This window comes from Petaurus breviceps, unplaced genomic scaffold (assembly GCF_028583685.1).
Source record: "Petaurus breviceps papuanus isolate PSGF00001 unplaced genomic scaffold, PetGlider_PUasm1.0 37, whole genome shotgun sequence".
In the NCBI taxonomy this organism is placed as follows: domain Eukaryota; kingdom Metazoa; phylum Chordata; class Mammalia; order Diprotodontia; family Petauridae; genus Petaurus; species Petaurus breviceps.
In genome coordinates this window covers 19,566,229-19,589,792 of record NW_027186296.1, presented here as the reverse complement: position 1 = coordinate 19,589,792, position 23,564 = coordinate 19,566,229, and the positions used below count along the sequence as shown (strand labels likewise).

Genomic DNA, 23,564 nt, shown 5'->3' with positions numbered 1-23,564 from the left:
ACCTTACCTTTGCTCACATTTATTCCCCAAATCCCAAGTGGACACCCATTTCCTCATCACCATTTATCTACTGAAACGTTACCCTTTATGGTACAACACAAGTACCCTCTCTTCCATGAATCTTTCCCTGATAGCCACCCTGCTTTTCCTGCGTCCACCTATGAGGTGAAAGTGATCTCTCCCTCCTTAAATTTCTTAAACACTTTGCTATAGACCTCTTCTTTGTACTTATCACACTCTCTCTTCTATCATAATTATTTGTGTATATGTGTTTCCCCTCATTAAACTGTAAGCTTGAGAGCAGGATCTCCTCCATCTACCTTTGTATCCCCAGTGCCCAACACAAAGCCTTGCATATAGAAAACATTTAATAAGAATCTACCAAATTGAATGTCATGTAAAGACATCTGTGAACCCAATTTGCCCTCATACCACATGTCTTAGTCATGTAATACTAAGTACTTAGATGTTTAGTCATAATACTGGGTTAGATGGACCATAGTTTTGACTTAATATGACAGTTTCTATACTCTAATGGACATGCAGTTCCAGAAACTGTCACTTCTTTGTATATTTAAAGCTTTAATATTTTCATTAAAAAGTATTGAGTCTGACCTGGGGATCGAATCCCGGCTCAGACACTTAGCACCCACCCAGAAATACCTGGCCGTGTAACCTTGAGCAAGTCACTTAACCCCAATTGCTTAGGGGCGGCCACGTGGCTCAACAAGTAAGAGCACGGGCTCCAGTGTCAGGATGACCTGGGGATCAAATCCCAGGCTCAGATACTTAGCACCACACCCAGAAACAACTGGCCGTGTAACCTTGAGCAAGTCACTTAACCCCAATTGCTCATAAAAAACAACAACAACAACAAAAAGTATTGAGTCTTTGGTTCAGAACCATTCATTTGTAATTCCTTACAGCTATATTTTAAGATGTCCCTCTTTCATGAAGATTTCCATAAATTTCTGGTTCAGATTGGTTTACATCTCTTTTTTTCTGACTTCCTGTAGTAGTTATCATACATTGATATCTTGGTTCCCAGTGAGGGAGGCTTCATAATATTGGATAGTTAGTTTAGAAGACAGTATCCTAGAAGAGTATGGATTTCTGAACTTTGGCTTAAAATATAGGCATAATGAATTTGTGGCCAGAGGATAGAGTATACCTAAGAAGAGCAGGTAAAAATGCATTTGCATATAATCTTATAAATTTAATCATTAAGGGCTTTAAACAAAAAGGGGGAGGGGAGGAGGAAGATGAAGAAAACTGCATATGTATATCCACCAAGCTAGACACAAAAGACAATAACTACCATGAAGGAAGAAAAAGACCAGTAAAGGTTCCCAGTAATTCATAAAAGATAAATTCAAGAAAGAAGCTAGTCTAAGAGAACTTCTGGTTTAAGCTGAAAGCCTAAGCTTAAGCCATGACCTAAGATGATGACTACACAAATACATAGTGTATGGGTCATAAAATAAACTGAAGATCTCAATGCAAGGAAGTAGAGTCCACAGAGAGTTGGTGGGATGGAGACTCATGACTGGAATATGGCTCTGGAAGGGAATTCATTATTCAGAAAGAAGAGAATAAAGAAGGGGTAAAAGGAAGAGTAGAGCAAAGTAGCATTGTATATTAAGAAGATATACCCATTTTAAGATATTCATAAACTAGATAGAGAATGCCTAATGGTTAAAAACAACAGAGTAAGTAATATTGTTGTAGGGAATGACAGGGCCACCTGACCAGGAGGGAAAAGTTGATGAGTTCAGGAAATAAACCATAAACATGGCACAGAATTCTGATACAGTAGCGATGAGGGAGTTACATTTTCCAAACTCATTCTATGACAAGCAGATCATCAAATAATGTCCTTTGAACTGATTTATGTTTCCCCTTCTCTCCTTTTCTGAAGTGAAAGGGGAGGAGGTAGAATCACAGGGAGTTTTCTTACAGATACCTAAAGCTCTCAGAGTGCTTCTAAGAAAGTGAACCAAGTTCCTGTGACATTTACCATTCGTTTAGTACTAAGTTGTTTCTTACTTTTATCATTTGGGAGGTTTGTTTTATTGATGCATCATGACGTTATGTAACTACCCATCAGTGAGCCTTCTCTTATTATTTATAATAAAAAAAAATAAGCAAGACCAGCTGATGCAGTGCCCATGCCTGATAGCCCACAGAATGTACCATTCTGTATCACTAGTACCTGCCACTCCAAGGAAACCTGTCTTATACTAATCAGATCAGAGATTTCAAAGAATAATTGTAACTAACATTTATATAGATAGCTCTTTAAGGTTCACAAAGCACTTTACATATGTTTTCTCATTTGATCATCACAACAACACTGAGATAAATACTATTATAATTCCCACTTTTTGATAAAGTAACTGAAGCTGGGGGAAATTCAGCAACTTACCAAGAATCATGTAACTAGTAAGTGTCTGAGATGTGATTCATACTAAGATCTTCTGAATTCAAGACAGTTCTCTATCTACAATGCTGAGTAATAGCCATTATTTATATGGTGTGTTAAAGCTTACAAAAATACTTTCTTTACAACATTCCTGTAAGATAGGTAATATATGTAACAAACAACTACAGTCCGAGGCAGAATTTGAACCCAGGTCTCCTAGCTTCATCTCCAATAACCTTTCTGCTTTAAGGGAAGTTAACACTTCATTTGTGAATTTGTGATAGAGAACAAAAGAAAAGCCAAGCATCATCTGATATGTACTATAGATTTGGGTAGAGTCTATTTTAGAGAAAGGGAGAATGGCCTAGGATTCTATAGGAGAAATAAGCTCAAGAGTAATAGAAACTCTCATTAAAGAAATTCTGAGGACAGAAAGGTAATTCTGATGAGGAGAAAAACAAAGTTGTCTAAAGAAATAAATGTGGCTGCCTAGGCAATCCATAGACTGACTTCAGTTTTAAAATGATATGTACCAAAAAGGTAAGGTAATAGAAGATGAAGACAGAAGTGTAGCACAATCCTGTAAGAATTGTGTCAGCAATGCTTAAGCTCAGAATGAGATGAGGATGGTGAAGGATACTGAAGAAAACAAAAAGATTTAAATTTTGAGCAAAAGAGAATCAAAAGAAGGAAATGACTGCCACTTAAGATGGGTGGTATAATAGCAGATGATGGAAGGAAGACAGAACTGTTCAATTCCTCCCTAATTTCTGTTTTCTGTGCTAAGGAAAATGATCTTTGAACTGGAAAGGACAAATCAAAAACAGCTAATAGTGAATTTATGTCCATGATAAAGCTGACCCTTTTGAGTTTGAGTCATCAAGCACAGATAAATCTATTGAAAGAACTGATGGATGTGAGTAATAATCAGCTATCAGTAACCTTTGAACATTTGCAGAAAATGGTAGAGATGGTGCAAAACTACAGAAGAATTCATTTTCTCTGATTACTGATAAAAATTCTGGAACAAATCTTTTTTTTTTTAAAGTAATAGGGGTTAAGTAATTTGCTCGAGGTTACACGGCCAGTTATTTCTGGGTGTGGTGCTAAGTATCTGAGCCTAGATTTGATCCCCAGGTCATCCCGACACTGGAGCTGGTGCTGTTACTCACTGAGCTACCTGGCCGCCCCTTGGAACAAATCTTTAAAGGAATGGAATATCTATAAAAAGAAGCTATGATCACAAAGAACAGCATGGCTTCATCAAGAACAGGCCATATCAGACTTTCCTTTCTTTTTATAGGGCAAAAGGTTAGGAGAATGTTGTAGCTATAGTTTATTTGGACACTAGTAAATGTCCAAATAATCATGTAATATAGTCATGCCATTCTTGTGGGAAAGATGGTGAGAAATATGCTGGACATTATAGTCAGGTGAATTCAGAATCAGTTGAATGACTAGACACAATAATCGTTAATATATTGATGTCACTGGGGAGGGCAATGTCTAATGCAATGTCCCAGGGTTTTCTTGTCTTAGTGCTGGTTGTCCTTCAGGTCTTGGCTAAAAATGTTAAAGGTATCAATGTCACACTTCTCAAATTTGCAAACAATACTAACCTGGGAAGGATAGGTAATATATTTGATGAAAAGAAAGAGAAATATTTTGATAGGTTAGAATTTGTGGCCAAATAAAATATAATAAGGCTAAATGTAATAATATCTTATACTCGTGTTGGGGGGGAGAAAACAAGGGTATGATTGGGTAGCATCTTTTTTCAGACAGAGTGTGTGCCAACATCATGAAATGACAGTCAAACAATGCTGTTTTAGTCTATATTAACAGGTGTAGTATCCAAAATTATTCCAGCAAGCACTAGGTTTGCATTTTAGAGAGCATTTGTTAGGCTGGAGAGAAAATTATCTAGAGAAAAGTTACTAGGATACAGAAGGGCCTCTAGATTATACTATACCAAGATTAGTTGAAGGTATTGGGTATTTAGCCTAGAGATTGAAAGCCTCGGGAAGAATATATAGTTATCTTCATGTATTTGAAGGGCTGCTGTGTGGTAGTGGGATTTGGTTTGGTGTGCTTGACTCCTGAGGACAGAACTAGGAGCAATGGATAAAATTTGCAGAGGATGATTTTGGTTTTATATAAAGAAAAATTTATTCATAATTAGAGCTCTGCTAAGGTGAAGTGAGCTGCTCCTATATGTAGCATGTTTCACCTCATTTGGAGATCTTCAAGCAAAGGTTTAATGATACTTATTGGTAGTATGATAAAGTGGATTCTTTGTCAGGTACAGGTTGAATTTGATGGTCCCTTCCAACTCTGAAATTCTGTGATTATAAGATGTGCACATTTTCTTGAGAGTAGGGACCAGCTCTTCAACTTCTTTTATATTTCTTGCAATACTCAGGTCAACAGAATGAGTATCTATAAGTATGTGATAAGAAGGTCAAGGGTATTGACTGGTTATCAAGTAACTTTTGTTCCTGTTCCCAATTGACACTACTCTATGAACTGAGATTGAGATTAGTGATATACAGTGTATCTGTAGTTGGTATTAGAGTGTAGAAGGTTAGATATTGCCATTGAATTTTATTTAATGCCTACAAGATAATAAACAACATTTTTCAGTGGTTTGGAAGTGCAGTCATAGTCAGTGTAGGGAGTAGTGAATCTATCATATTATTGTAGCCATTTTCCTTAGAACTTTCCAAGGCCCACACATGTATTTGCACAAAAGACTGTGTATGTATCATTAAAAAAAAAACCTCTACATAATTTGTGCGTGGATCCATCTGATGATCCATCTCTCTACTCCAAGCATTTTCTCTGGCTGTCTCCCATGCCTGGAATGCTTTCTCTCTTCTACTCTGACTACTGACCTACCTGACTTCCCTTAAATCCCAACTAAAATCTCACTTTTTCAGGAAGCCTTCCCTAACCCCTCTTAATTCCAGTGCATTCCCTCTTTTAATTGTTTCCTATTTATCCTGTATATAGGTTGCTTTGCATATGTTTACACATTGTCTCCCCCATTAGAAAACTCTTTGAAGTCAATGACTATCTTTGGCCTCTTTTTGTACCCCAGCCTTAACAGAGTACTTGGCACACAGTAAGCACATAATAAATGTTTTTCGATTGATCATGTTTATAGTCTTAAAATATCCCACAAGCATGAAGCAAGTACCTTCAAAGACCCTTCTCAAGAAAATGTGGTTGTGTAATATGATGGCTAAATTTGTATGCAAACACTAATAAATCTTCAGTTATTCGTAAACAAAATTATTTATGTAGAAATTTTTGTTCTTAGACAGCTGCTCAGGAAGGAATCATACATGCATATGGAAACGGAACACCATTACCATCTAAGGACTACTGCATGCTATATAATCCCTATTGGACAACTCTTCCTACTACAATAGAAAATACAGTAAGTAGATAATCTATGAAAGTGAAGATATTGAGAGTGAATTTTAATTAGTTTTAAAATATATAGAGCCAATAGCAATTTATGGTGGTTAAGTAATGATGATGAGTGATTTTACTTATTTTATTCTCTTGGTTATAATAAACTGTAATCTGTAGAAAGGTCAGTTTGGGAGTTTCTTATAATTATCTATAAGAATGAATTTAGATCAAATAATGTATCTGATTTGCAAGACTGATGTGTCAGTCTTGGTATTGGTTTCTTATCAAGTAGGGCCTTTGGGGGGGGGGGCGGGTAATATTAATTACCATGTAAAGTAAAGATATTTCTTACATTTGCAGACTTCATTTAGTTTAGAGAACCTGACTACACCACTCTGCAACTTTTCTGACATTCCTTCCACTGGAATAAAGGACAAAGTTGTTGCAGTACCATGGGGCACCTGTGAGTTTCAGGAAAAAGCCAGAATTGCACAAAGCGGAGGTGCTAAAGCATTGTTGGTTGCCAATGGCAGTTTACAGGTAAGTATGAATAGGCTTTTAAAAAAATAAGCAAAAAGCAAAACCTGCACAACAATATATACAAATGACTACAATAACATAAGGTGAAAGAATAAAAATCAGTTCATCAGTTAGCATTTATTAAGTAAGCATTTAACTATATGCTTATACATTGTGCTGAGTGTTGTAAGGTATAAAATAAAGGCAAAAACATTTCCTTCACTCAAAAAGCTTACAGAACAGATGGAAGGTAATCTTAAAGGGAAAGGCCCTAGTGGCTGGGGATGGGGAAACCAAAAAAGGTTTTTTGCGGAAGTTGCATTTATTGAATGCTGTATTACTTTATCCCAAAAAAGAGATATGAAAATGTACCTTCCTTCCTTCTTTTTGGAAGTGGAGAGCTCTGGGTGTGAAATACTTTATATACTGTCAGATTTGGTTGATATGTTGGTTAGTTTTGCTGAACTGCTTTTTTTTCTTCTTTTCTTTAAGTGATGGCCTTCTGGGAGGAATGGAAGACATATATTAGGAATAAATGTGGCATAAAAACAAAGGATAATATAAGAATGATTGTTCATGCCTTAGATTATTTCATAACTCAATATTTCACTTTTTAAAATACATTTTATTGACATCTTTTAACTTCACATCATTCTCAGTTTTAGAAGATCTTCTCATCAGATTAAATCCTTCCTCATAACAGAACAATGAATGGAATAAAAAATAATTTATTGAGCCAGAAAATAATCAAGTAAAAAAATTTGTTAGCTGACATTTTTTTCTACATAATTCCAGAGTAGTTAAATCAATTTACAGTGTCACTAGTAGCATATTAATATATCTATCTTCCCATACCCCCTCTACCACTGACCTTTCTCTTTTTTATTTCTGCCAGTTTGCAGGGTGAGAGGTGAAATATCACAGTTATTTTTATTTGAATTTATTCTACTACTAGTTATTTGGAGTCACATGGTCATTTATTATTTGCATTTTTTAAACTATTTATGTCCTTTGATCACCTTTCTATTGGGAAGTGATTATATAGCAATATATATTTGTGTATAATCCCTCAATCTTGGACATTAAACTTTTATCAGTGATGTTTGATGTAAATATTTTTCTCACTCTAGTTTCTGTTCTTATTCCATCCTCATTTATTTATGCAAAAGTTTTAAATCTTATGTAACCAAAATTGTCAATTTTGTCTTTTATAATATCTTTTGTCCTTTGCTTAATAATTCCTCCTTCTATCCTCAATTGCAAAAGGAATTTCCTGTTATTGTCTTCTAATTTTTTTTTAATGATTTGACCTTTTATATTCTGGTCACATATACATTTTGAGCTATAATGGACTGTAATTTCTCCCAAATCCCTTTCTATTTTCTACAGCAGTTTCTTCCTCCTACCACCCTCCAAAAGGCTTAATTTATGTTTGTGTTTATCAAGAACTGGGCTTCTGTTCCCAATTTTTTGTTTGTTTTGTTTTTGCTTATCTAGCCTGTCATTGGTTTGTGTTTTAATCAATACCAAGTAGTTGTAACAATGACTACTTTGTAATTTGATGTATAGTAATATTATATTCCCTTCACCTATATTTTTCCCACAGTATCTGCCTTGTGATTCTAGACTTATTTCTTCCTTCTCTAGGAATTTAGTTTGTCTAGTTTGAAAAAACCATCTCCTCAGTAATTTTCTTGGATTTCCTTAATCTGTGAATTAATTTTGAATAGTATTATTTTTAATATATTAGCACAGCCCAACCATAAGCAGCAAATATTTCTTTATTTAAATCTCCCTTTGTTTCTGTTAAGTGTTTTGAACATTTTTATTTATATGAATGTTGTGTATGTGTTCTCAGACAGTTTATGCATTTTTGTAGTCATTTTGAATGGGATTTATTATTTCTTGTTGGTTTTTGTTAAAGTTGCATGAAAACATTGATTGTGTGTATTTAGTTTGTTTCCAGCCATTTTGCTGAAATTTCTAATCCTTTCCAATAGTTTGCTGATTCTCTGGGGTTTCCTAAGTATACATTCTAAGCATTTTTAACAAATTCCTTGACTAACTTTCTCCACCTATTTTAATGCTTGTGGAATCAAGCAAATTTTATCCCAACTGAGATTAATAAGCCTATTTCCTCTTTACTTTAGTGATTTGTTATTTGTATTATTAAAACTCACATACATTATTGGTAATAAAATTGGGAAAACACTATTTCATTCACCATTGTTATCACAGAGTAGAGATTATAAATCTATATTGTTTGATACATAAGAATTTTGATGATTACAAAATACAGCATTTGGCCCCAAAGAATGTTGATAATTACAAAATTCTTGCGTACTAGAATAATATAGATTACAATTTCTGTTGCATTTTAATGCCCATTTCTCTAAGATGATTGAATATGAAGTTTAACAAAATTTGGAATAAACACTATATATGATGTAAATAATTTTTTGTTATAAGAGGATTTGAAGTTACATTTTTTATGTTTTGTTTTTTCAAAGAAAAGTATAATTTACATAACATTTCATTAATATTAAGAAATAACACAATAGTGTGGCTCAAATTTTAAAGCATTTTTTTTAAAGCAATTGGGGTTAAGTAACTTGCTCAAGGTTACATGGCCAGTTATTTCTGGGTGTGGTGCTAAGTATCTGAGCCCGGATTTAATCCCAGGTCTCTCGACTCTGGGGCCAGTGCTCTTACTCACTGCGCCACCTGGAGCATTTTTGCTTAATGATTTTTAATTAATTTCTTTATATCACTGATTTACTTTAGATTTATCTTTGTAATACATTTTCTCCTTTAGTTTCCTCCATTAGGAAACAAATCCGAATTTCAAGATGTGAAACTATTGATTGCATTTATGAGTAGCAAAGACTTGAGAGATATGCAACAGGTAAGTTAGTTACATTATAGTGCATATTTTCAATGTCACTGGAATCTAATTTCAATAGCTGTATTTTTTCCAATTCTGTGATAGGTAATGATCGAGGTAATGTGATATAATATAAACAAGGCTGTTCGGTGTGTCAATAGATAAAGCACTAGATGTGGAATCAGGAAAACTGAGTTCAGATCCAGCTTCAGACATTGACTAGCTGTGTGACCCTAGGCAAGTCATTTCCTCATCTGTAAAATAGTGATAATACTTATTATGATTATGACATGAGATAATATTTGCAAAGTGCTTTGCAAACCTTAAAGTGCTATATGTAATGCCATGCACAGAAGCTTTCCAGATGAACTGCTACTATGAAAAGCTTTTAAGGTTCTGATTACACAGTATAGTGAACACTCTATTCCATAACAAATCAAAGCAAAACTTTCACAGAAAATCAAGGTACAGCATTCACAATATTACAACTTCTCAAAGTACAATAGTCAAAGTCTTCCACTCATGGGGCAAAGTCTTAAGTTAACTCAATCAGTCACTTATTCAGCAATCAATTACTAAGTATCATACACAAAACCCTCCACCCCTTGGGGCACTAGTAAACTACAATTCCATAATTACTCAGTACCCAAGGAGAGGTCTTTTCATCTTGATTTGGGGTTGGTTCTCAGATTCCCTGGATCCCCTTCCATGGTCCCAGATTCTACCTGGATTCACCAGACTGTCACCTGGGTTCACTGGCAGACAGTTCCCAGTTCCTTGTCCAGCTCTCTGGGTAGGTCCTGCTCCACACTGAAGTTCACAGGGTCTGGTCCATGTCGGATCCTTCACCATTTCTGCTCCAGGGAATTCAAGGCTCAACTCTGCCACAAACAAACAAAATCTCAGCATCCCAGTCATGCTTCCTCAGTCACCTGGGCTCCTGGCTCCTGGCTGCGGGCTGTGGGCTCAGGGCTGCAGGCTCAGGGCTCTGGGCTCCTGTTCAGAATAAGCTCCATCACGACAAGTTCTCAGGAAATTCTGGCTCAGTTCTCCATTGTTTCTTCTGTAGCTGCTCTGCCACCAGATACTGGTCTCAAGAAATTCTGACTGTGCCTCTCTGGGGCTTTTCCTAATATACACACAGCATTAGCTTCCTATTTCAGCCAACTTCTTCCTGTTAATCAGTAACAGGAGACAGGAGTTGATACCTTCTGTTTCCTCAACAGAGGCTTGATCAGTTATTAAGTGCTAAGTACCTGCTACTTTTGCCAACACAAAGGGATCTTCAAATTCAAAATTACGTCACCATTACACTATATGAATGCTAGTTATTATTAATATTACCAAATGAAACAACACAGAATTTAGAGTACCAAGCTTGGAGTCATCCAAGCTGTGTTTGAAAAAGTCCTCACTTGTTTTAATCATTCCTGCTAGCTATCATCCTATATATCTTCCCTTTCATGGCTAAACTCACTGAGAAAGCCATCTGTACTTGGTAGCCCCAACTTCCCTCCTCACTTCTAAACCCTTTACAATGTGACTTTTGATCTTTTCCACCCAAAACTTCGCTCTCCAAAGTTACCATTGATCTCTTAATTGCCATATCTAATGGCCTTTTCTTAGTTCTTATTCTCCTTCACCTCTCCGTGCCATTTGACAGTGTTGGTCACCTTTCCCTCTTGGATACTCTTTCCTCCATAGGCTTTTGTGACACTTGTCTCCTGGTTCTCCTCTTATCTAACCAGCTGCTCCTTCTCATTCTCCTTTGCTGATTCTTCATCCATGTTATGCCCACTAAGTGGGTATCCTCCAAGGCTCTGCCCTGGGTCATCTTCTTTTCACTCTATTATTGTCTCACTCAGTAATCTCATTGTCTCCTATGGGTGCAGTTATCATCTCTATGTGGATGATTCCCAGATCTCTGTAGCTATCCCCAGTCTTTCTGTAGATCTATAGTCCTGCATCTCCAGTGATCTCTTGGACATCTTCAACTCAAGTTCCCAAAGACATCTCAAACTCAATGTGACCAAGAACAGAAGTCTTTATTTTTCCCACTGAATTCCCTCATAACTTTCAAGGGTACTACCATCTTCCCAGTCACTAGGCTTACATCTTTGATTCCTTACTCATATTCCACATACTCAGACCACTGTCAGATCTTGTCATTTATACCTTGACAACACCTCCCACCTATATCCTCTTCTTTCCTTTAATACAGCCATAGCCCTAGTTAAGGCCCTTATCAGTTTCCTCCTAGACTATAATAATTGCCTCTAACCACCCAAGTCTCCCTGTTTCAAGTCTCTTCCTACTCAAATTCATCTTCCACTTAGCCATTAAAATGGCATTTAAATGTCTTCATAACCTGGGTTCTTTCTATCTCTCCAGCCTTCTTACATCTTACTCCCTTCCCCATACTCTAACATTACCCTCTTTGCAGGTTCTCCCATGTAACAACCTCTCCCCTGGCTCCATGCCTTTGCATTTGCTGTCCCCTATGCCTGTGATGCTTTAGCCTTTCACCTCTGCTCCTTCTTTTCTCTTACTTCCTTTAAGATTCAGTTAAAATCCTACTTTATATGGAAGGCCTATTCCCATCCCTCCAGCTTCTAACTCTGTCTCCTTTCCAATTGCCTTCATCCACCCTTTTCTCCCCTATTAGAATGTACACTCCTTAAGAGCAGGGGCTATTTTTCTTTTTTTTACCTTACTTTTTATCCACAGCGCTTGACTCAGTACCTGACACATGGTAAGCCCTTAAATGCTTTTTGACTCATAGAAGCCTGGCTCTGTCCCTTACTCTGCATGACTTTGGGCAAGTCATTTAACTTCTCTGGGACTCAGTTGCTTACTTATAAAATGAGAGGCTTAACATAGATGCCCTCTAAGATTCACCCCAGTTTTAGATCTGTTATCCCATGACTTTTCTCCTGTAATACTTTTTGGCCAATAGCTTAAAACCTTCCTAAGTTTTAAGAGTTTCATTTCCATTCTACCCATGCTCTTCTTGGACTTCTTAGATGATGTGAGGCACTTGAACAAGTGATAGCTGTAATACCAAGTCCAAAATTTTAGGGTGATTGTCTCCTCAGCTCTAATAAACTGAAAATGACTAATAGTAGTAACTATAAGTGAAAGCCCAGGTGGCATGGTACTTAGTAGTAGCACAAAATCTGCATTTCACCTCTTCTTTTTAACCAATCAGATTGAAAATTTCATAAGAGTAGGAGAGATTGTTGTCTTTAAGATAGAGGGAAGAGAAATTCCAGTCATTCACCAGGTCTTGAAAATTCACGAAAGGCAAAACAACAAACAAGTTTTTGACCAAAGAAGACAATAATGCTGTTCATGATCTAGGCTATTATAGCAAGAGCAGTTCTGCTACAGAAGAATATTGTAAGGAAGAGGAATTGTTCCTTGTATTAGAAATTGTGACAGTCCTTATGAATGACTATCCTGAAGTTAAACATGCAGTCCTCTTTTACTGAGTTTATTTGTGCTGGGCCCTCATCAGTATGATGTCTGCCTTATACCTTCTAAGGAAGATGCTATTCTTTTTCTTACAAAATGTTTGGAGTAGATCCTAGTCTGTGAAAAGTGGAAACAGGAAACAGATTTTGATGCTTCTTGGTCACATTGATTTGAATTAGTTTATAAGTTTTCATTACAGAGTATAGATAATTTTGTGAGTGGGTCCATGTGTACCTGTGTACACACACAAAGGGAATTTCAGTCACAGGTTTTTTCATATGCTCTCTTTCCACATTTTGCCATTTTTGTATGTCAGTGAATTTTCTATACTAAAAGGTTTAGCTTTGCCAAGTCTTTGAGTGTTTATATTTTGAAGTTAAACTTTTTTTCTAAAATGACTATATAACTCTGTAAATAATGCTATAGCTTGGCATGAGTTTGAAACTTTGCCATTACTTTTGATAATAAGAATGATACCATCCCTGAGAGCATCATACTAAGGGCATCGTAAGACTTATATTTTCAAAATTTTAAATAAAGACTTTGTCCTTTTTTGGGGAGAGCAGGGGGTTGGGGATGGAGAAAGCCAGAAGATCTTGCCATTTGTTTAAATGACTCTATGGAGAAGTTTAGAAACAGGGGCACAGCAGCATCTAACATCTAGTCCCAACTGTGAGTAGTCTCCCAGTGATTACCTTTAAAAATTCCAGCTGAATGAAGAGCAAATAACGTCTTGTCTTTATGGCTAAATGGCAGTCCCTCGGCCTTAGAAGGAGTGGGAAGGAATTTAAATCAAGCACTGAGACATGATTTTAAACAACAGTTAGTCTGCAGACCTGATCAGAGTATAAAGTATATTCCATTACCTCTCTGGCTTCAGCTTCAAACTTATGAGGGAGGCATCCTTTACCTGGTTCACAGATTGGCATTTTATTTACAGAGCCATACTTGATTGTGCCCCATTAAATGGGGGCCAGGAGCTTTGGCTCTGGAGATAATGCTATTGTTGGTGTGGGGCCTCAAATGAAAAACTCTCACATGTCCTCTGCCATTGCAGTTCTCAGCTGAGTGAAGCTTTTATTCAATAGCACAGTGATAGTTTAAATAAGCTGGTTAAAGACATCAGAGTCCCAGAAACAACTGAGGTGCCGGTAACATTGAGAGTTACAAGATTTGGAAAGTCCTTAAGACCAGGTCTAGTTATTTTGGACAGTAAAACCTATACTACCACTAACATAGATGTTGCCATACCCTTTGAAAATAGACAAAGCTGGCAAAATCAAGAAATATCAAATAGTTTGTCAGCATCTAGCTCAAGAAGGCTATAGGGTTTACTCTGTCACATTGATAGTTTGGACCAAATTAAAGATCATCAGCTCTAGGTGGAGACTTGAAGAAACTGATGGCGAGAGACTGCATTAGATGGAGTAGGAATATAAAAGTAGACATATAACTAGAGTGAGATAGTACATGGAATGAACTTTCAGAGAAGAGTACACAAAGAAGCCATTATAATTTTGTTTATATTATATATTACTGAACCTTGTTCATCTGCTTATGGGAGCAGGAGATCTCAATTGCTTTGAAGGGAACTGCACAAGCTTTGGGAATTCTCTTGAGCTCCTTATTGTTGGTGCTTTCCATCTGAGATTATCTCCAATTTATCTTATATTCATCTTGTTTGCACATAGTTATTTGCAGGTTGTCTCTCACCCATTAAATTGTAAGGTCCATGAGGGGAAGGACTATTTTTGCTTTTCTGTCCTTCAGTGTTTAGCACAGCACCTGACACATGACAGGTGTTGAATAAATGTTTATTGACTTGATTTCAAATAAAGAGTTCCCTATTTTATCCCTATACCTTTGGGTTTTGCAGTGAAATGGTGAAAATCAAGATAAAGCCCCTATGTTCCTATGAAATACTGTTTTGAGATCATCCTAAAAATCTGAATTTATGAAGAACTCAACTACTCCAGCAGTACCTTCCAGATTGTTTTCAGAAAAACCCTGTTGTTCTATGTGTGAATAAGGGTTCTTTTAGAACCTATCAGCATGGAATTGCTATCTTGGTCATAACCGTAGTTGTTGATCTTGACTCCACTTAATATCCTCCTGTTTTGTGTAAATTATGCTCACTTTAATGACTAAATGATATGTAGTATTATAAATTGTGATCTTTTAAAAATATTTTATTGGGCGGTTAGGTGGCATGGTGAATAGAGTGCTGGCCCTGGAGTCAGAGGGACCTGAGCTCAAATTTGGCCTCAGACACTTAACATTTACTAGCCATGTGACCTTGGAGAAGTCACTTAACCCCAATTGCCCTGCCTTCCCTCTTCAAAAGAAAAAAAAAAGAAAAATACTTTATTGATGTTATTTGTTAACATCACTGATATCTTCCACTAACTGCCCCCACCACTATCCCATTCCCTCCACTGTAATAAATTAGTACATTAAACAAACAAAACAATAAATTCAGTATATCTGAAAATGCATTCCTTATTCTTTGTCCATAGTATGCTACCTTTCAACCTAAAGACAGGAAGTATGCTTCACAAAAGATAGGTTCTGAAGCCATAATTAGTCATTATATTTATCAGCAATCTCTAGACTTTAAATATTTTTTAAAATCATATTATTGTGGTCATCAAAATATGCACTTTTAAGTTTATGTCAGCCAATGTTAATTAACACTTCCCCTTGACACCAGTGTTGATCCATCCCTCAACCAGTGTTAGTACACTTAGCTAAGGAAGGCATGCTTGGCTTCCCTTCTAAGAGAATTTATCATGGCTAGCAATAGTCTAGGTCTGGTATTCCAGTTACATAAGTCTGGTATTAGTCACAGATTGAAGTATAAAGTGTTGTTTCCATTCTTCTGTATTAAACTTGTGTCTTAGAAAGTGTTCATTATTTTGATTTTTTTCTTTCAGACTCTTGGAAATAACATTTCTGTGAACCTGTACTCACCACCATGGCCTAAATTTGACTATACTATGGTGGTCATTTTTATAATTGCTGTGTCAAGTGTGGCTTTAGGAGGTTACTGGAGTGGCATCAGTGAATTGTAAGTTGTATTAAAATTTAGTATATTTTCTTTTGCTTTTTTTTTTTTTGGTTGGATGGGGGAGGGGAGGGCAATTGGGATTAAGTGACTTGCCCAAGGTCACATGGCTAGTTTTTGTGTTAAGTGTCTGAGGCCAGATTTGAACTTAGGTCCTCCTGACTCCAGGGCTGGTGTTCTATTCACTGTGCCACCTAGCCACCCCAAATTTAGTATATTTTAAACAAGTGGAAGGAAAGAAAAGTGTTTTGTTTTGTTTTTTGACTAATTAGTTTTTAAAGATAGAGTGAGCTAATTCATTTGTTTAGAGCACAATGTGAATTAGACCAAAATTGTGAGTCAAACCAAAAAGCATTTACGAAGCTCCTACTACATGCCAAGTACTGAGCTAAGTTCCAAAAATACAAATAGAAGCAAAAAATGCAGTCCTTGCTGTGGAGGACTTACATTCTAATGGGGGAAAACAGTACACAAAAGGAAGCTGAAAAAAAGGAGTGAGGAGGAAGGTGCCCACGTTGGGACATTGTAGAGAAAGAAGTCTGGAGAAGAGTGAACCTAGCCAGTCTGGACCCTTCCTTAAAATGGAAGTTCTGGCAGGAACTTAAAAAGAAGTGACTGCAAGGGATCTTCCAGGGTGAGAAGACTGCTGGGGAATAGTAGAGAAAGGAGTTCAAAGAGACAGAAGAGGAATAAATGAAGCTTGTGGCTTTGATGACCCTGACAGACTGGTTAATTCATAGACACCTGGAATACGGCCATACTGTTGTGTATGGCTCTTCATAAGGAGAACCAGGATGTACAAACTAATACTAAAAAAAGATGAAAACATATTTCTTCCTATTGGTGGGCTAGTATTGTCATCTTTAAAAAAAAGGCCCACGCAACATTATTCTTCAGTTAACCTTTTTTCTTCTGTTTATAATTCTAGTTCTGTAATTCAAGATTGTCCTTACAGAGTCCCTCCCACCCGTTTTGAGAACATAGAAATGTTTCCTTTCATAAAATCTCTTTTCTTTCTCCTCTTCTTGTTCCCCCTTTTTATTTTAATTTATTTCTTTGAAAGAGTAACCAAGTGTTCTAGGGGCTTTTAAAAAAAATCAGTCACATTTGAACTCAGATCCTTCTGACTCCAGGCTGGTGGTCTATCTACTTCACCACCTAGCCACTCCTCTTCATTTCCAAAATGAGTTGAAAAAGAAATGGCAAACCACTCCAATATCTTTGCCAAGAAAACCCCATATGGGGTCACAAGGAGTTGGACACATACTCTTGACATGAAGAGCTGGAAGTGAATGTGAAAAAATGACTGAACAACAACAAAAGTGAGGAAAGCTTGGGTTTGCAAACCCTATATTTAATTCCTATTTCCATGGCCCTGTGATCTCATTCAGGCTGGTTACAGAGTTCAATTGGCCCATACCTTCTCATCCTGTGTTGGTCTTATTTTTGTTTTTCATAAAACCTCTTGTTCAGTGCCTACTGCCCCCCCCCCCCTGAAATAACCTTGTAAAAGATAAACTGAGGGGGTGGCTAGGTGGCGCAGTGAATAGAGCACCGGCCCTGAAGTCAGGAGGACCCGAGTTCAAATCTGACCTCAGACACTTAACACTTACTGGCCATGTGACCTTGGGCAAGTCACTTAACCCCAACTGCCCTGCCTCCCCCCCTCCAAAAAGCAATAAAGAATCAGGAGGACCTGAGTTCAAACCCAGCCTTCAACACTTGCTGGATGTGTGATCTTGGGCAAGTCACTTAACCTTGATTGCTTTGCACCCTTCTCCAAAAGAAAAAAAAAAAGAAATGAGGAAACCGAGGACTACAAGGTTGAGGTGACTTGCCCAGGGTCACACAGCTAGTAAGTGTCTGGGGTCAGATTTGAACTCAGATCTTCCTTACTCCAAGTTGTGTTCTACGCATTGTCACGTTGCTTTGCCTAATGTCATACTCTTCTTGCTAAACCGTACTTCTCAAGGACAGATGTTGGATCATGTCTTTTATAATTATTTTTTTCTAGATTGAGTCTAAGTTTAAGATGACTGAAAATGCAAGTACAGTGGCTACTCATGGGCCCAATCCTTACTGCTACTTGGTACGGGAGCTTTGATCTGCTCTGCCCGGCCTGAGTGGGTTGACCTCCCCTTAGGCAACTTGGTATTACAGGTGTTGGACCCAATGGCTGCTGAGTCTTCTCTTGTCTTTGTATTCCCAGCACCTAGTACAATGTCTCCTTAGCAATAAGGAGTAAATGTTTACTGAACTGAAAAGGGAATCAAAGGCCTTGAGTTCAAATCTTGCTTCTTAGGCTAACTACCTGCATGACAATGGGCCGTTCACTTAATCTGTTTGTCTCTCTCCTTTTTCTTTTGTGTTGGACTTTATGGTCTCCCTTTCATGCTCTATATCAATGATCCTATAACATTGTTGGGGAGAGACCCAGGGGAGGAGGGAAGAGGCAGATAATTAATGACTATTGAGGCGTAGACTGAGGTGGGCATGCAGAGAGGCTGATCTAGGAAGGTAGAGTTTGTGAGGAAATGGAGTCTGAGCTGTGTCAGGAATGGGCAGGGAGGGTTTGTTGGGTGGGGCTTGTAAACTTGTTGAGTGTCCTTAGACAAGGAGTTTTCCCTATCTTGTGTTTTCTTTTCCGTAAGATGAGAGGATTTGATTGCGTGATGTATAAAAAGTTTGAGAGACAAATTGATTGCGTGATGTATAAAAAGTTTGAGAGACAAAAAAAAAAAATCAGTCACTTAGCAGTTCTGAAACTAAGTAAAACTAGACCAGTGACATTTAATAATGATTTCTTTTGGATCATATTCAGCTCTTCCTTTTTTTTTGTTGTTGCTCAGTTGTTTCAGTCATGTCTAATTCTTCATTATTCCATTTGGGGCTTTCTTGGCAAATACTGAAGTGGTTTGCCATTTCCTTCTCCAGCTCGTTTTAGAGATGAGGAAACTGAGGCAAAAAGGATTAAATAACTTTAAATAACCCAGGGTCACATCGCTAGTATCTGAGGTCATATTTGAACTCAGTAACATTAGTCTTAATGACTTCAGGCACAGAACTCTATCCACTGTGCCACCTAGTATGCCGTCTTCCTTCAAGGAACACTTTTGTCCAGGTTTATTTTTTTTTTTTTTTTGACCAGAGCAGAGAACACTTAAAGAGACAGCACCTAGATATTTCTCTTTGGCAATACTGGAAGAAGAGCAGTAAACCAACGCTCTGTTTTTTTTCTAACAACCAACTTTCTCTCCCAACCATTTTATACCTTCCTTGGACTACTGTTGTCCAAGAAGCAGAAAGCCATAGGAAAAAAATGAGGTTAAAGTGAATCAGAAGTGGTCCTTCTTCTGTTATCTAAAAGGCACTTAAATTCCAGGACCAAATCTGGAAAAGAAAACCAGTTCCAAATGTAAGCACTACCTTTTAGTCACTTTGTGAAACATGTTCTCCCTTCTGTTTCTCTCAAACATACTAAAATTTCTTTTACACATTCACTTTTATTCTTGCTCAAAATTGACACGTCTAATGGACAGAGGTGCTTAAAAAAAGAGCAGAGGCATAATACTATTAGATTTCAATTAATTGTGCTACATACTCCTCTGTAGATTTGGATTTTAATTAGGGAGGAATCTCAAATATTAATGAAAATTGAAAGTAGCAACTGTAGAAAACTTCTGGGTAACGTGACCAACAAATAATTAGCAGATTAGAACAACTTAGAGCCTTAGCATTGAACTTCTCCAAAGAAGCAAAAGAGAAAATAATAGGTTTGGAATACAAAAATACTGACATGGAGGAAAGTCTGGTAGAAAAGAAAAACTGATAGCAATGTTAAACGAACACATGATTTCTCCACAAGGAAAAAGCTTGATCTCAAAGAAAAGATGTGCAGATTTAACTTAAGTATCATAGTTCTCTCAGAAGAACCTGACATATCAAAAAACCTCAACATAATGCAAGAAATAATACAAGAAATCTTCCTCTATAATACTATTCCCCTTTTTTACTCTTAGCTTCCTTTGATTTAAATCCTGGTTAGACTTCAAAAGCTATAACTTACTTCCTTCTCTCCTAGCTCAATGTAGTCACAATAAAGGTTTAAAAAAAAAACTAAACTAGTTAATTTACTTCCTCCTAGAAAGCTGTAAATAGAGTTAACAGCTCTATTTACCACTGGGACTTTGGTGCCCAGCAAGAAATGGAAAGCAGAAAGGAGTTGAACATGGGAAAATTGAGCAGTTTTCTTGCTTTTTCCTGATTAGGGTCATGATACAATGGCCATCATTTTTTTCTAGGATCATGAATTTTGAAAATGTCAGATTCCCCCACCACTACCATTTTTATAGAAGCAGGAAGTCTAATTCCAAAACAAATAATTTTTAATGTTTACACCATTGCTTACCTACATCAGGATGGAGAATTGGTATTTAAATATATGTCCCTTTTCAAAATAAATTAGCCCTCAATTTGCAAGTTATTATTTCAAAACTTCAAACATTAGGAAATAAAATAAGTAAAGGGAAAACCAGTGGAGTCATCAAACAATAAACTTATTCTTGTCAACTCTTTAGTTTAAAACTGCCATCCTTTGTGATATATTGGCCTTAAAAACTTATGTTTGGTACTGAAGTCATGATCATGGATGATTTTTGAGAAGCCTACTTATTTTTCTGTGTCCCACGTGTTGCACCTGAATTCAGATCAGTCATCTTATAAATTTGTCCCTTTGACCTAAGAGAAATTAAAAAATAGAATTTTTTTTTACTTTAATTTTTTTTTTCAATTAAAAAATACTTGTTTTAGGGGCGGCTAGGTGGCACAGTGAATAGAGCACCGGCCCTGGAGTCAGGAGGGCCTGAGTTAAAATCCGGCCTCAGACACTTACCTAGCTGTGTGACCTTGGGCAAGTCACTTATCCCCAATTGCCCTGCCCTCCAAAAAAGTAAAAAATACTTGTTTTTTCTTCCTCCTACCTCCTGCCCCTCCCATTGAGAAGGAAAAAACCCCTTCTTGCAGATATGCATGATCAAGCAAAACACATTTTCTGCATTAACTGCTGCCAAATTATTTCTTAATCCATACCCTGACAGACAGTATAATATTAAAGGAGGAATCTAGATTCATTACTACTAATAGGAAAACTGTTCAAAATAGAAAAAATAATGATAATAATACCGGAACCAAAGTACCCTCACAGGCAAAATTCTTGCCGATCATCTCCTGGATATAATATTTTTCCATAAAAATTTAAGAACAGTTTTTTTACTAGATTTTGCCATATCAGACACTCATTATATGCAGGATATTTGAAATGAAAAGCTTTAGAAATATGGACACCCAGCAGAAGAAATAAAAATCATGTGGAAATAGGAGGAACTACATATCATCCCCATCATCCTGTTTGCTTCTGGAGTTTCTCAAAGATGCTTTCAGTGACCCTACAGAATATGAGCTTGCAGCCCAATATTTTTATTCAGCCACATCCCCCCCCCCCAAAAAAAGGTTTTTTTACGCACCTATGCAGTAATCCATAGAACATGAAATATAAAAGAATAGTAACAGGATAGTGACTTGTACATAGACCTTTTCTATCTGATCTCTGTCAAAAACAAGAATATGATATGATCCTTTAAAGTTTTGTAGAGAACTTTACATACATCATCTTATTTGAGCTTCATAATAACCCTGTGAAATATACACACCACCATTATTATCTCTGTTTTATGAATTAGGAAGCTTCAGCTGATGTGCCTATGGTCACACAACTCGTAGATGTCTAAGGCTGGATTGTAGTTATTGTCATGTGTTAAAGATACATTTGCACTTGACAAGGTGAATATATGTTGTCTGCATCATCATTTAAACTGCCCTTCTGGTATTTGTTCAGGTATCTGTTAGTACTAAAAATTCATTCAAATTAAGAGGAAAATTTTAAGAGAACAAAAGAAAGGTACTAGAAAAATGAACTTAAATATTGATTTACAAAGAGTGATAAGATGACTGTTTTCAGTCACGTCTCTTCATGTACATATTAGCAGTTTTCCCTTCTTATCTTTAAAAAAACCATTATGTGAAAGAATGAGAAATTTTATATTTCATTGAAGGATAAAATATTTGTGTAGCATGTAACATAATATATAACATATAACATTTGGGGATATTGCTCTAGCATTTTAATTTGTTATCTTGACTTTAAAATAGTATTAATCCAGTTTTAGATTTTGTAGATTCCATAATAATCAATTGTTTTATTTTAAAGCTCAGCTCAAATGCCACCTACATGACCTCTTTCCTGATGCCTCCCACCCAAGTACCGTACTAGTACATCCACCCCAAAATTACCTTACAAATTTTTTTGTATATACTTTTATGCATACATGTTGTCTCTCCCAATAAAATGTAAATTCCTCATGAAAAGGGACTATTTCCTTTTGTCTTTTTATGCCCAGTGCCTGGCTTGTTGATTGGTTGATTGACCAGGTATAAGATTTTCCCAGAAAATAGCAATATAAACCATATAAAGATTGTGGGTTAGCAAGTAGATGAAGAGAGGAGACAAAAAGGACTGGGGTCTAGTAAGTTGCAAAAAAAAAAAAAAAAATGTGTTGAGAGCCAGATCAAAATCAGATTGTTCTGTCAAATGGAAGATATTTAGTTACTTTAGGAAATGAAAGCAAAAGGTCTCAGGTTCCACATGTAGACCTCTTCAGGATGGAGAGTTGAAATAACATTATAAACAGATCACTAATCCTTAAGCATAATCCTTTTAAAACAAGTTAATATAGAAGAAACTATACTTGGTTTCTTTGGGCAGATGACTATATACAAAGCTGATTTAAGACATTTTTAAAATTTAAAGGGGAATTGTGATTTTAAATGTAGTATTGAGGCAAAGATTGTAGAAAAATATTTTCTTCCTCTCCATAAAACTGCCTAGTGTTCTTTAGTTTACTAAAATGCTGAAAATAAATACCTAAAACCTCATTGTAGGCATTTTCATCTAGATAATACCATAAATGTAATTTTTTTGCAAGTGTTCATTGTTTTTTTAATGACTTTAAAATGTTTTCTTTGCAGTGACAATAATACAAAAAAACTAACACTTAACCATTCTCAGACATCTTAAAACTTTCTTTATTTTCTGCCATTCAGTGCAACTCTATAATTGGGAGGGAAATAGTTTCTATTGTGAGATTTCCAAGAACCCAGCTAGCAACACCAGAAGCAGAGATGATCAAAATGAGGACCAACTAACCCACTCAGTGATTTTTAAGTGGCAAAACTACTTTTTAGTCAAATACCTGGCAAATTTGTGATTAAATAAAAATGGGAGTTTTATTGAGGACAATTTAACTGTAGGTTTTTTTCTTGGAAGATCTGGGCAACAATATCAGGATATTAATGAATGGAATTTAGGACATCAAAGTTAAAGGGACAAATTGATGTGATCTATATTTCTTGTTTTTCAGTCATGGATGACTTTTTCTTTTTCTCTCTCTTTTTTTTTTTTTGAGGTAGTCACGGTTAAGTGACTTGCCCAGGGTAACACATCTAGTGAGTGTCTGGGGTCACATTTGAACTCGGGTCATCCTCACTCCAGGATCAGTACTCTATCCACTGTGCTATCTAGCTACCCCATGTATGAATTTTTGTGACCCCATTTGGGGTTTTCTTGGCAAAGGTAATGGAGTAGTTTGCCATTTACTTCGTCAGCTCATTTTACAGATAAGGAACTGAGACAAACAGGGTTAAGTGACTTGCCCAGAATTACACAG

General features: G+C 36.5%; 1 protein-coding gene across 3 annotated transcripts in view; it reads left to right on the top strand.

The window, feature by feature from the left end:
• Positions 1 to 23,564, top strand: part of SPPL2A (signal peptide peptidase like 2A) — a 375,774-nt gene that overhangs the window by 319,474 nt on the left and 32,736 nt on the right. For all 3 annotated transcript variants that reach the window (XM_069098049.1, XM_069098047.1, XM_069098048.1), the window contains 4 exons: positions 5,745 to 5,864; positions 6,203 to 6,382; positions 9,177 to 9,266; positions 15,653 to 15,786. In XM_069098049.1, coding sequence (XP_068954150.1) covers positions 5,745 to 5,864; positions 6,203 to 6,382; positions 9,177 to 9,266; positions 15,653 to 15,786 — 524 coding nt within the window. The remainder of the gene's footprint in view (positions 1 to 5,744; positions 5,865 to 6,202; positions 6,383 to 9,176; positions 9,267 to 15,652; positions 15,787 to 23,564) is intronic.